General features: G+C 38.2%; 1 protein-coding gene and 1 long non-coding RNA gene across 2 annotated transcripts; both read left to right on the top strand.

The window, feature by feature from the left end:
- Positions 1-3,456: 3,456 nt before the first annotated feature.
- On the top strand, positions 3,457-4,386 carry LOC117184798 (uncharacterized). The gene is made up of 2 exons (XR_004470271.1): positions 3,457-3,676; positions 4,233-4,386. It is a non-coding gene; the product is annotated as an uncharacterized lncRNA (long non-coding RNA).
- A 6,168-nt stretch (positions 4,387-10,554) lies between these two features.
- LOC117184719 (uncharacterized) lies at positions 10,555-11,638 on the top strand. Its single transcript, XM_033383442.1, has 2 exons — positions 10,555-11,307; positions 11,385-11,638. Exons 1-2 carry the CDS (start codon positions 10,678-10,680, stop codon positions 11,391-11,393), a joined length of 639 nt encoding a protein of 212 aa, XP_033239333.1. The 5' UTR covers positions 10,555-10,677; the 3' UTR covers positions 11,394-11,638.
- The last annotated feature ends 3,368 nt before the right edge of the window (positions 11,639-15,006 follow it).

The following is a 15,006-nucleotide window of genomic DNA, read 5'->3' as shown; positions in this document are numbered from 1 at the left end:
AACCTGGCGTTAAGTTCTCAGGATAGTTCTCGCTCACAATATCTTTTCAAAGTTTCATTGAATTTTTTCATTTATTTTTTCCTCTATTTGCTTTTGGTGTATATATGGTATAGCGTAAGACGTCAAATAGTTCAAATTATCATTATAAAAGCATATGTATATGGAGCATGATTAATATGCAAAATATATTTAAGCGTACTGATAAATGTGTAAATGATGTATTGTTTTTTAAATATCCTCGCTCTGACCAAGTACGTTCTATATGGGTTGAAAATTACAAAATAGAGAACTGCATTCTAAATTTGAAAAAATCTTGACCATTGGATCAATGAGTGTTACCGGAGTTCCCAAGGTAGCAATTTTCTACAATTAAGCTAATGTGCCTTAACCCTTCAGCAGTCAATAGTCATGTTTTAATATGGGATCGTTTTGCCACTTGACTAGGGCTCTGTTTATGGTGTGAGCTGTTGGCTGTGACCTGCATTTAAATTTTGGTCCCTGGCCAGCCGCGAAATTGCTCACCCACGACTTTTAAAAACGAAAGTGCATGAGAATGGCAAGGGATTGCGCTTGCACCTGTAACAGCTGCTGGCGATTATGCTGCGACTACTTCAACTGCTCCTACTTATGATAATTCTGATGATGATTATGACGAGGGTAGGTATGAGTATTCGTGTTCAATGCTACTTTGTTCGATTACACATGGTGCCAAGACGGCGACATGGCACAGTCAACATCGAAATGAACGCCACAAAACTGGCAGCACTTTAAAAGCAATAAACTCTAATTGCTGAGCCGAGAAAAAGGAGAGACAAATAACATATTTCAATAATCCTTTGAGCTTTGTGTAAAAAGCCATGTCTTGCAGCCCAGAAGCCAGGGCATATGGGGATACGACACGTTCAAGCCACTACTTCACTAGAATGACAACGACCTACTGTTTCAGGGTGTCTATTCGTCGAGGCCGTCTTTCGTGTGGGGCTTAATTCAAAAATTGAAATTTCCATCACGTATACGACGTTGGCAGCAACGGCAGCCACTTGTCAACATGAATTTCCAATCTTCTCAGCTCCCACCACCACCCCTTCTGTCCGCTCAAGTGTGTGTGTGAGTGTGTTTGTGTGTGGTGCTGCCCTACTAATAGTCCCACCCCAATTGGATGATCCCCCCATATGATATTTATGTCATACGAAAATCAAAGAGAGTATTCCACTTTCGGACTGATCCTGATTTTGGCAGTGGGTACTCCTCGGTTGTTTTTTCACTATTCATTTACTCTTAATATACAGTGACACCCAATTCCTGGGAAATGCTACAGAAATAAAATCTTTAGGCAAATTACCGCTCATTTTTTGTGGAGTGTGGCCATGTGGCCAAATACTTATCTACGCATACCATTTTCATAGCAGGTGAGCTCTCCGGATGAAATGAACATAAATCAATGCAAATAATATCATTTTTTGTTGATGTTATGCACTTGATATAGGGGACTTTAACCTAATTACAAACTAAGACCAGCGCTAAGAAAAGGAGGGATGTTGTTAAAAATGTAATCGATACTATTGTTTGAATAAGCAACAATTATCTGGCAACACTGTATTGTATCGTGCTCATAATGTATATACCCCTTTACTCACTCTCAAATAAACGTTTAACCACAGTATATTCAATTATAAAGACAACAAGTAATTTTGAAAACCCTCATGCAATATACGAATGTAATAAACTTTAATATTTATGTACATATGTACATAAGATATTTTATAATTGAATTCGAAAATTTATGGGTATTGTCCATGAGAGTATTCAAGGTGCGACCGGCATCTAAATTTTTGCTTTGCAGATTCCCGTCGGAAAGCGCGCGATTGACAATTGATTTGAAATATATGTAAAACCAATTCCATTTATATTTATGCATATTTATTTAAGTATATATATATTTTCTTATATTGTATATTTAGATACATCATTGTTTTAGTTATAATTTTAATGTTTTGCATAATTTTTATAATTTATAATAAACCTGTTTGAAATAAGGAAAAAAATGTTTAATTATATTATTGTAATATTTTATATTTTGTGGTATAAATCAAACAAATAACAGCTTTTATTTCATTTCCCGCGCCCATAGTGTACCATACCCCCACCCCCTGCCCATTCTTCATTTATTTTGTGGCGGTAGGTCAGACCATCAAAAGACCCAAAACAAGAACCAAACTCAAATTTCAGTTTTAGCGGCCAGCAATACTAAACACACACACGCAAAGTACGTGAGAATGCATGTGCACCCATACACTAAAACATGCTGGTGGCAAAACAGAACCAGACCACTATGGTCCAAACGACCACTTTTGTTGGCCAAAATTAATAACTCCCGAACGGAACAAGATTTTTATACCCGATACTCAAAATGAGTATTGGGGTATATTAGATTTGTGGTAAAAGTGGATGTGTGTAACGTCCAGAAGGAATCGTTTCCGACCCCATAAAGTATATATATTCTTGATCAGCATCAATAGCCGAGTCGATTGAGCCCTGTCTGTCTGTCCGTCCGTCCGTCTGTCCGTCTGTCCGTCCCCTTCAGCGCCTAATGCTCAAAGAATATAAGAGCTAGAGCAACGTTGTTTTGGATCCAGACTTCTGTGATATGTCACTGCTACAAAAATATTTCAAAACTTTGCCCCGCCCACTTCCGCCCCCACAAAGGGCGAAAATCTGTGGCATCCACAATTTTAAAGATACGAGAAAACAAAAAACGCAGAATCGTAGAGAATGACCATATCTTTTAGACTGCAGAATCTGAATTGGATCGTATTATTATCATAGCCAGCATCAAGACAACAATTTCATTTCTCTCGCCCTGTCTCTCTCTAACACACACGTAGCATAGGCGGCTTTGCTTAGAGTAAAACATTAGCGCCTAGATCTCAGAGACTATAAAAGCTAGAGCAACCAAATTTGGTATCCACACTCCTCCACACTCCACACACCCCCTTCCGCCCCCGCAAAGGATGAAAATCTGGGGATATTCACAAATCTCAGAGACTATTAAAGCTAGAGTAACCAAATTTAGTATCCGCACTCCTGTTAAATCTCACTATAAAACCTTTATCTCAAAATTTCGCCCCACCCCCTTCCGCCCACACAAAGGACGAAAATCTTTTGCATCCACAATATTGCAGATTTGAGAAAACTAAAAACGAAGAATCATAGATAATGACCATATATATCAGATTGCTGAATCTGGATCAGATCAGACCATTTTTATAGCCAAAAGGAACAAATCAATTTGCAGTGGCTACGCAGCGCCCGACGTCACGCTCAGACTGAGTTTCTGTCTCTCTCGCACGCACTCTTTGTCGTGTCGTTTAATATTAGCGGCCTCTGCCGGAGGAGAGCCATACTGACTTAGTATCGGGTATAACTCTAGAGTTGCGGTGTCCGCAGCAACTCACAACGTTCCCCCTCGTTTCTTTTGTTTCTTTCTTTTCCGCGTGTGCCGAACGTAATTCGGTTCTGCCGACCGTGCGCAGAAGCAGAGAACTTCGTTTTATCTTTTCGTCTTCTTTGCGCCTGCGTCGACAGAACTCTTTTGCTTTGTTCTTTGCTATTTGCAATCGTCACACGGAGTTTTTATAAGTGAAAATAAGTAATCTGTGATTATTATTATTATCAGGTAAGTGCAGTTTTTAAATAATTAATAATATGTATTGTACGCGTGTTAAATAAAAAAAATCTCAATTGTATAAAAAGTTAAATTTATGAAAAAACTGTGTTCAAATTATATTCATGTTTCGCTGCATTCACACTATATTTCTTTATTCTTCTCTTATGTTGGGGAATAAAAGAAGAATAAAGAAATAGAATGTAAATCCGTATTAGCGAATTAAATTGTTATAATCTGCGGTGGGCACGAAATTGCAATTTTTGAGCAGTCCAGCAGCAAAACAAACAACAAAAGAAAAGCAACAAAAAGTAACCCTTATTTGTGCGGCTTGGCTGTTTTGTTTTTGTTGTTGGAGGAAATGAACAGCCCACCGCTGACCTACAGTGAACATTGTTGTTTTTGTTGAAACAAAAAACCGTTTTAAAAGTCGAACAAATTCTTTTTATACCGAGGAAGAGCGCTTTGAAAAATTTTAAAGAATTTTACAATGTCCTGGAATGTAGGTCTAAAAAGAACTTAAAAAAAACACAATAACTAATTAATTAATATATTCATATTATTTCAGCGGCGGTGAAGATGAAAATACCCGACGAGCCAGCAGAAAAAGTGATTCGGAAGGCTATTCACAACATTAGTCATATTCAGAAGACCTCAAGAGAAAAAAAATACAAAGCAGACAATAATGAATAATAATAAATAAAAATAATTGGAAAAATAAACAATTACAATGTATTACTTTTTATATAAAATGCATGATTTTTCGGCTAAAATCATCACCTATAAAATGCATGATTTTTTGGCTAAAATCATCACTTATAAAATGCATGATATTTAGGTAAAAATCAGCGATGATTTAAGCCAAAAAATCATCACTTATAAAATGCATGATGCATGATAAAATGCATGAAAAATCATCGTGTATTAAGTGCATGATTTTTCGGCAACGCTCGATGACAATGTCATCGATTATGCCCTAGGACATCTCCATGTTAAAGTAAACAGCTCAGCGTATGGCCGGTCATCGACTATGTCATCGGGGGTAGTGAGGCGTTCATCGACGTGTCAGCAGCTGAGTCATCGATGACCCGTACTGCAATATATTGCGTGTGTACTAACACATGCACAGATGTTCTCTCTGCGCTCTCTCTCTCATGATGACGTCACTCTGGGGTACTGAACGCGCTAGCCAGTGTGTGACGCTTTCGTTGCATGAACTGGCACATCTATATACTATATGATTAGTGGTTGTATGAACTGGCACATCTATATACTGTATGGTTAGTGGTACCAGGTATGGAGTAAAGCGGCGGCCCGCATATCAGGATTATACATCTGCCAATGCAACATGTCACTAAAAGACACTTCTTACATGCATTATACACGAGAACAATTATTGCGAACCCCAAAAGTATGCTTTGCTTTTCCCGAAAAGGCAAAAGACGGACCGAGCCTCGTTTTTCACTTTTGCAGACAATAATTGCAATGTATGATGGCAAGGCGAGTGTCTCAACAATTATAGAGCGGTTACTCCCTGACACCCTAACAGCCCCCTCGTAGTGCTGCCGCCAGCTGTTATGAGCCAGACTTGATCTTGAAGCTTGAGGAAAAACCACAAATTTTTGATCATAATGGAAGATTGTATAACTTTATTGTGTTTTCAACTTCGGCAGGCGGCTCCTGCTCATCTTGGATAGCTTGGTTCTCTTGCTTATCTTAATCATCGTTATTAGCCTGGTCGTTATTATTAGCCACGACACTACTATTAACCGGGAGATAAGTATTATCGTCCTCAATGTCCTCAAGTGAATCAAAGTCCGAGTCGGAGTCCGAGAAACCGTCCTCGTTATCCATTACAATAGGGGCTATCTCGAGCTGCAGCTTGGCCACCTCCTCTGACAAGTCGAATTGATCCGGTTTGGCGTCAGTCTTCATTTTGTTCAGGTATGGAATTGAAATGAAGTGCAAAGTTTTAAAATTGAAATTTTATTTTGTTGCACGTTTAGTTACGTATATGTAAGGTATATGTAAGGGAATCAAATAAGTTGTTAGATACTTCATGGCCTGACTTGACGCAATAGATGAGCACTAATGATGACGTCCTGTCCCAGCAGGAAGTCCTCCTGCAAGAGATCGTCGTCTGCTACGTATACTTTGGCTGTAATTATTTTTCCATCGATGTCCATATCCACAACCATTACTTCGGTAAGGATACAAGAACCGCCACAAATGCGTCGTATTTTCATAGAGCACCTCTGGCGATCAGCGTTGATTTATTGGGCAACTGACTGGCGCATGATACTAGCCTGACTTCCAGACTTCTTCTTCAGCTTTGGGCATGAATTAGCGAAATGCCCGACTTCTCCACAATTGTACCACTTCTGAGTTTCCTTCGGTTTTATTGGCTTTACATCGTTGTCCTGTTTTGCCTCGAAGTTGTTGCCTTTTGATAAGAATTCCTTTTCGTTCGCAATTGGCCGACCTCTATTTACGAAATAAGAAGCAGCTGTATCACGAAACTGCTTCATAGGCGAAAAGCACGCCAAGGGCGGACATCCGGAAATAGTACTCCTTCACTGTTTCCTTCGATCGTCTGGTTGCATTAGCCTTATTAAAGTGAACTTCCGCCTCGTCTGGGTTAGCTTCAAACTCGTCTTGTATAGCTGCATCGAAGTTGTTCCATGTGGTGTGTAGAACCGGCGAAGAGTCGAGCCACAATTTGGCGGGGCCCTTAAGCCGTGTATAAATTGCTAGCAATCAAAATTTCTCGTCCCATTGGTAAGCATCAACTACTTTGTTGGTCAAACTCTGGCAAGGTGTTTGCTGTTTCTTTGACCGATGCTTGCCTAACGTTTTTGGTAGCCTGTCCACCAGGGCTACTGTCGTGGAAAATCTCTTGGGTATCCTCTTTACTGATTTTCTGCTGCTGATTAGCTGTTGCTGCTGCCGCGGTTGCCTCTGCGTTAAGCATTTGCATGGTGACCAACTGAGCCATCATATTCTTCAGCTCCGTCATTTCGTGTTGTATTTGAAATAAAATAAGTAATCGATTTACAATAAAATTAGTTACTACGATAGCTGATAGACCCAGAAAGCGCCAAGTTCCTCTCTCGTATCAGGAACCTTAACTGGTCCCACTTAAGTTTCGCTATTTTCAGCTTAATATGCTTGTCACCCAATGGCTTTGTCTGCTTTTAAGCTGCACGCACAGGCAATTCCTTATACAATTCCAATACATACATATGTATCAGCAGTACCAGCAGTGAGCGATGACGAATGTCATCTACAATGTCATCGAGGCGTTGACGCCAGCCAAATCGAACCCTTTGTTTTTTCTTTTGTTTCTTTCTTTTCCGCGTGTGCCGAACGTAATTCGGTTCTGCCGACCGTGCGCAGAAGCAGAGAACTTCGTTTTATCTTTTCGTCTTCTTTGCGCCTGCGTCGACAGAACTCTTTTGCTTTGTTCTTTGCTATTTGCAATCGTCACACGGAGTTTTTATAAGTGAAAATAAGTAATCTGTGATTATTATTATTATCAGGTAAGTGCAGTTTTTAAATAATTAATAATATGTATTGTACGCGTGTTAAATAAAAAAAATCTCAATTGTATAAAAAGTTAAATTTATGAAAAAACTGTGTTCAAATTATATTCATGTTTCGCTGCATTCACACTATATTTCTTTATTCTTCTCTTATGTTGGGGAATAAAAGAAGAATAAAGAAATAGAATGTAAATCCGTATTAGCGAATTAAATTGTTATAATCTGCGGTGGGCACGAAATTGCAATTTTTGAGCAGTCCAGCAGCAAAACAAACAACAAAAGAAAAGCAACAAAAAGTAACCCTTATTTGTGCGGCTTGGCTGTTTTGTTTTTGTTGTTGGAGGAAATGAACAGCCCACCGCTGACCTACAGTGAACATTGTTGTTTTTGTTGAAACAAACAACCGTTTTAAAAATCGAACAAATTCTTTTTATACAATTGAACCAAATTAATAGTAATTGTACATATGTACATATATACAGTAGCGTACAACTAAATGTGGACAGTGAAAAAAAAGATGATTTCGTTGCTTTAAAAAGTCGTATTTCTCACAAATAATTTTTGCGTTGGCATTGAACGAAATATAATGCGTGCGAGAGAGACAGAAAATATGTCTGAACGTGTCGTCGGGCGCAGCGTAGCCGCTGCAAATTGTTTTTTTTTCTTTTCGGCTATAAAAATTATCCGATCTGATCCAAATTCAGCAACTGGATAGATATGGTCATTCTCTATGATTCTGCGTTGTTAGTTTTCTCGAATCTGCAATATTGTGGATGCAACAGATTTTCGTCCTTTGTGGGGGCGGATGGGGGTGGGGCGAAATTCTGAGATATACGTTTTATAGTGACATCTTAAAGGAGTGTGTGTACCAAATTTGGCTACTCTAGCCTTAATAGTCTCTGAGATTTGTGGATGCCTCAGATTTTTGTCCTTTGCGGGGGCGGAAGGGGGTGCGGCGAAATTTGGACACGAAACGGTCAAGGTCCGATATCACAGGAGTGTGGATACCAAATTTGGTTGCTCTGGCTCTTATAGGTTCTGAGATCCTTGAACTCATATTTTGCAATTGGCAAAACCGACCATGAAACCTGTGTGTTAGAGTGAGACAGAGCGAGAAAGAGTGAAATTGTTTTCGTGATTCTGGCTATAACAATTATAGGATCTGGCTCAGATTTTGCACTCTATAAGATTTAGTCATCTTCTACGATTCTGCGTTTTTAGTTTTATCGTATCCTTAAAAATGTGGATGCCACAGATTTTCGTCCTTTGTGGGGGCGGAAGTGGGCGGGGCAAAGTTTTGAACTATTCTTGTAGCAGTGACATACCACAGAAGTCTGGATCCAAAACATCGTTGCTCTAGCTCTTATAGTCTTTGAGCATTAGGCGCTGAAGGGGACGGACAGACGGACAGACGGACGGACGGACGGACGGACAGACAGACAGGGCTCAATCGACTCGGCTATTGATGCTGATCAAGAATATATATACTTTATGGGGTCGGAAACGATTCCTTCTGGACGTTACACACATCCAGTTTTACCACAAATCTAATATACCCCAATACTCATTTTGAGTATCGGGTATAAAAAGTGGTTTGTGAAGCACAAACCGAAGCGTAGTTGCGTCTTAGATTTGATTAAGATTTTAAATGAAGAAAATTTGAACGTTAGGCCTTTTTATAGATTTAATTGCACTGAAAAGCCTGAAATAATGCAAATAGGAGGCGGCTCTTATTTGCATATTGGTTTATCAAAGCAATTAAACAAATTGTCGGTGATTCAGGATCTTCCCGATATATTAAGTATTGATGTTAATGGTGACGGGCTTTCATTATTTAAAAGTTCTCGTGCACAATTGTGGCCTATTTTAATTAGAGTAAACAATTTAAACAAATGTCCGGTCTTCCCCATAGGTATTTTTTCAGGTCACAATAAGCCATTTAATTCTGAAGAGTTTTTGTCAAAGTTCACAAATGAGTTGTCCGATTTAAAGGCAAATGGACTCACCATTCAAGATAAAACTGTTCACTTGGAAATTCGAGCTGTTGTTTGTGATGCTCCTGCAAGAGCATTTGTTACAGGCACACCTGGACACACGTCCAGCCACGGCTGTACCAAATGTATACAGGTAGCGCATAAAGTGGATTCTACATTAACTTACAGCACTAGTTGTGCAGAGTTAATAACAGATGAAGCTTTTTCAAGCCAAAATTATCATAGTAGTGATCACTTAACGGTTCCGTCCGCTTTTGAAAAGCTTGGGGTCCTAATGATTACCCAAGTTCCCCTAGATTGCATGCATCTTGTAGATTTGGGTGTAATGCGAAAATTTTTGGAAAGAATATTTTATAATAAAGTAAAAGGTAAAATTTCTAAACAAAATAAAGTTACGATTTCCGAAATATTACGATTCCTTCTGGACGTTACACACATCCACTTTTATCACAAATCTAATATACCCCAATACTCATTTTGAGTATCGGGTATAAAAAGAGCCTGACGTACAACATTTCGTAAAATTTCCGATAGAGTCGACGATGGAGTTGGAGCATTTCAACTCTATTATAACTCCAGAGCTTACCGATTTTTATGTGAGTGGTAGCCTATCCTTCTATGACAGCTAGTTGTTATTTTTTTTGAAATTATATTCTTTTATTAGATCAACAAAATAAGGAGCTTATTGGGGACGAGCTCATCGATGGCATCCAGTTTGAAACATGTGCTGGATGAAAAGCTAATATTCGATTACAATGTGGACGGTACGTCGGGGAAGAGCTCTTTGAAAATTTTTAAAGAATTTTACTATGTCCTGGAATGTAGGTTTAAAAAAACTTTAAAAATACATAATAATTAATTAATTAACGTGTTAGGTTGTTTTAGTATTATAATCTTAAAAAGTATAAAACATCCGTGGATTTTCTGCGCCAATAACTTCAGAAGTGGGATCGTAGCCCTTTAAAGAATCTGCCTACATAAGTATTTGTCTACTGGCATCCCCGACAACGAGTATTTTCCACATTTTATAAATGACTGAGGAAACCATGGCAAACATTGACAAAGAAAAAATTGTAGAGTGGTTGCTGGAGAAGGAGATCATTTTTCCAGCCAGCGCAACACTAAGGCAACTTCGCAAGCTTGCCATAAGTGGTGGAATGGACGAAGTTTCTGAAAGTCTGGTGAATAAATCGGATATTGAATCGGAGGAGAAAGTGTCTGAAAATGAGCAGATCGACGATATGAAAGAAGAAGAATTACTTGACGCCGCAATAAGGGTTGCTGAGAAAAAGAAGAAACTGGCTGCCTTAATGGTAATGGACAACCATGGACCACCGATGACATCCGAATGGTCAAGCAACTTATTGCCCCTTTTTCTGCCAGTGAAAATGATGAAGCCTCTGAATGGGTCTTGAATTTTGAACGGATTTGCGGAGGCGTGAACGAAAGCAGCAATTTTAAGCTTCGTTGTGTGCGCATGTTGATGAAGGCGGGAACAGAGGCGGACTTGTTCATGCGTGTCGACAAATCAAAAACTTACGACGAGCTTAAAGGAAACTTCCTAAAAACTTTTGGCCGCAGCAATTCAACTGCCGACGTGGTACTCCTGTTGAAGGAAACCTTTTTCAACCCGGGGAAAAACTCCGTAATGGGATATATTCTTCGCATGGAAGAAATTGCTATGCGTGCCGACATCGAAGAGAAATTGACAGTGCAGTTCATCATTGATGGTTTTCGTGATCGATCTTCCAGTATCGCCTTATTGTATTCAGCGTCGACCATCGGAAAACTTAAGGAGCTAGCTCGACAATACGAGGCTTTGAGGAAGAGTACCCAGACGAATTTTAGGCGCACTGGGATAACCGCTTCCGAAAATGACCGGAACCAGGGGCGCTGCTATAATTGTTCATCACATGGCCATTATGCTCCATCGTGTCCCGCACCTAAGCGGGAGAAGGGATCGTGTTTCCAGTGTGGATCCATGCAGCACCAGGTGAAGGATTGCCAACAGAAGTCTATGTCAACCCAGCGATCCGTGGGTACAGCCAGCAACCCGCCGATGGACGACAGAGAGGAGAACAATATTTTTGTTCCTATTGTTAATCAGGTAGGGGTATATTTTTACACTGATATAAAACGCAGGTATCAAATTAAATTTCTTTCTGGCATGTTGGACACCGGTAGCGCTATTAATTTGATGCAGCGCTCGGCGATACCTTATGAAAATTTTGATGGTGTACTAAGACCGACAGAGTATTTTGGAGTTAACGGTTCGAGAATAAGCATTTTTGGAAAAATAATTGTCAATTTAGTTTTTCATAACATTGAAAAAGAACTTATATTTTTCGTTGTACCAAACAACTATATTTCGTATAATGTCCTTCGGGGGCGCAGTTTCCTTGAAAATTATGGAATAAAATTAATTTTTGAAAATGAAATTGAAAATAGAGTATTAGTGAACAGTGACTTAGATGAAAATAGAGTATTAGTGAACATTGAGAGTGACCAAATTGAAAATGTAGTATTGACAAATAGAGACAGTGAGATGATGTTATCAGATATCAATAATAATGGATTATTGAAGGATGAAAATTATGAGAATAAGATTAGTGTCCAATTGAATTGTAATAACATTGACCTTTTATTGAAAGATAACGAGCAAAAGCATATGGCAGGTGAATCATTAGAAAGAACCAACTTAGATATACCGTATATATATAGTATTGAAATAACAAAAGAAGAGGACAGCTATAATATCGACCCAAAGCGAACTGATAAAGAACGTAGTAAATTCATGGAATTGATAAAACTTAACTATTCAGACTTAACTAACATTCCAGCAATTCAACATAACTACGAAATGAATCTCAAACTTAAATCAGAAGAACCTGTACGCACTGTTCCGAGAAGACTTTCATATCAGGAGAAGAAAGAAGTAGATACCCAAATAGATGAACTATTGAAAAAAGGCTTCATAAGAGAAAGTAAATCGCCTTAAATCTGCAATAGTATTAGTTAAGAAAAAATCAGGGGAAAAGAATGTGTGTAGATTACAAACAGCTTAATAAGATTTGCATTCGTGATGGATATCCATTGCCACTAATAGACGACTGCTTAGAGAGATTAGAAGGGAACACAATTTTTACACTTTTAGATTTGAAACACAGTTATCACCAAGTAAAAGTAGCAGAAAGTTCGGTGCAGTATACAGCATTTGTCATACCTAGCGGACAATATGAATACACAAGAATGCCTTTTGGGCTTATGAATGCACCAGCAGTATTTATGAGATTTATTAATTTCATTTTACAACCATTAATTCGCGAAGGTAATGTAGTAGTTTATATGGTCGTTGAACGAACATCTTATAACAGTAGGTAGAGTTTTAAGAATTCTCGCAGAATATCGACTAGAAATTAAGGTTAGTAAATGTCAATTTGGTTATGAAAGTATTGAGTTCTTGGGATATACCCTTTCTGGTAAGGGAATAAGCCCAAACTGTGAACACACAGCAACCATTAAGCATCTGCCATTGCCAAAAGATCGCCATGAAATGCAAAAGGTTTTGGGATTATTCTCTTATTTTAGGCGTTTCATCCCTGCTTACTCAAGAATAGCAAAACCATTACAAGAACTTACAAAACCTGGAACTAAGTTTGAGCTTCAAGACAAATGCATACAAATTTTTGAATATCTTCGAGAAAAACTGATTTCGTCACCAGTATTAGCTCTGTATAATCCAAATCGAGAAACAGAATTGCATTGTGATGCAAGTAGTGAAGGCTTTGGTGGAATTTTGTTGCAGAAACAAGATGACAATAAGTTTCACCCAACAGCATATTTTTCACAGAGAGCGACAAAACTAGAGGCAAGATACGAAAGTTTCAAGCTGGAAACGTTAGCTGTGATCTATTCATTGAGGAAATTTCGAATTTATTTAGAAGGGATTCCGTTTAGAATTATAACAGATTGTAACTCAGTAGTTTTATGTTTAGGAAAGGGACGTCTTCATTCAAATATCGCCAGATGGACCATAGAGCTAGCAAATTATAATTACACTTTAAAACATCGTAGTGGAAAATATATGTCCCATGTGGACACCTTAAGTAGATATCCTTCAGCGCTTAATCAAGATTTTGAATATGAACCAATAGTGACAATTCATGAAAGGGATAACAAAGACCGAATAGTTTCCGTGATTGAGTGCGACGACATTAATCTTCAGCTTCAGATAACACAAAACAGGGACAACCATATAGGAAAATTAAAAGAACAATTGGAGCATGGACCTGTTAAGAAATTTTCATTGAGCGATGGAATTGTTTATAAAATAGGTGAGAACGACGTTGAGCTGTTTTATGTCCCAGCTGAAATGGAAACGCAAATAATCAGAAGAGTTCACGAAAACTTATGTCACTTAGGAACTGAGAAATGTATGAAAGACATCTTAAGACATTATTGGTTCCCGAATATGAGATCTAAAATCGATTTGTTTATAGGAAATTGTTTAAATTGTATCATGTTTTCAGTCCCCACACATGCGAACAATCGAACACTTCACAATATTCCTAAGCGACCAATCCCATTCGACACCTTACACGTAGACCATTTTGGACCACTTCAAGCTGTTATATCAAAGAAGAAGCATGTATTAGTTATCATTGACGCCTTTACGAAATTTGTAAAATTGTTTTCTGTAAATACGACAAGCACTAAAGAAGTCAACACATGTTTTTCAAAGTATTTTCAATTTTATAGTCGTCCACGTAGAATTATTAGCGATAGAGGAACGTGTTTTACATCATTAGAATTTAGTAAATTTTTGTTAGAAAATAATATAGAACACGTGAAAGTGGCAACTGCTTCACCCCAAGCGAATGGTCAGGTAGAACGGGTTAACAGAACTATGAAAGCTATGCTCGCCAAAATAACTGAGCCAATAAATCACGAAGATTGGAGCAAACTTTTAATAAAGGCTGAATATGCAATTAATAACTCAGTCCATTCGACCACGAAAGAATTGCCTTCAGTGTTGTTATTCGGAGTCCAACAGAGGGGTTGTAATATTGACGCGTTAACAGAATACTTAGATGATAAACAAGACCGAACTCAAAGCGATTTAGAATCAGTACGTAAGAAATCTTTGGATAAAATCGAGCATTGTCAGCAGAAGAGTGAAGAGTATTTTGAAAGGAATCACAAAAATCATAATGAGTTCTTGGAAGGCGATTTCGTTGTAATGAGAAACATTGACACCACAATAGGTACAAATAAAAAATTTGTTCCATCAAAAAAGGTATTGCCGAACGACAGATATGTGTTAAATGACATTGAAAACTGCCAAATAAGCCAAATCCCGTATGAGGGCATTATAGAGGCATGCCGATTAAGGAAATGGGCAGATTGGCGTAATCAGTGTGAAAGTGACTCCTACTTAAATAGTTAACAAAATATATATATACACATATAATTAAAATTACTCTTAATTACATATTTACGATCGAGGGCGATCTAATTGTCAGGATGGCCGAGCTGTTAGGTTGTTTTAGTATTATAACCCTACATTTGTATTTACCTTGCTGCTAGCTTATAATTATTAGTGTTAATCTACAATTGTATTTACTATTAACGTTTTACGAAATATCGTAAGTATCTGAATAAGTATCGATATGAATAATCATCCGATAGTTCTAGTTCTGCGAACTAGAACTATGCGAGAACTAAATCGGAATAGAACCAGAGATCGGAGCTGGGTTCAATGAGCACTTTTGCGGTATCGACAGGACAGAGTGGTTGGAAAAGAATT

This window comes from Drosophila pseudoobscura, chromosome X (genome assembly GCF_009870125.1).
Source record: "Drosophila pseudoobscura strain MV-25-SWS-2005 chromosome X, UCI_Dpse_MV25, whole genome shotgun sequence".
Lineage (NCBI taxonomy): Eukaryota > Metazoa > Arthropoda > Insecta > Diptera > Drosophilidae > Drosophila > Drosophila pseudoobscura.
Note: the sequence above shows the minus strand (reverse complement) of the source record. Positions and strands in the feature narration are given on the sequence as shown.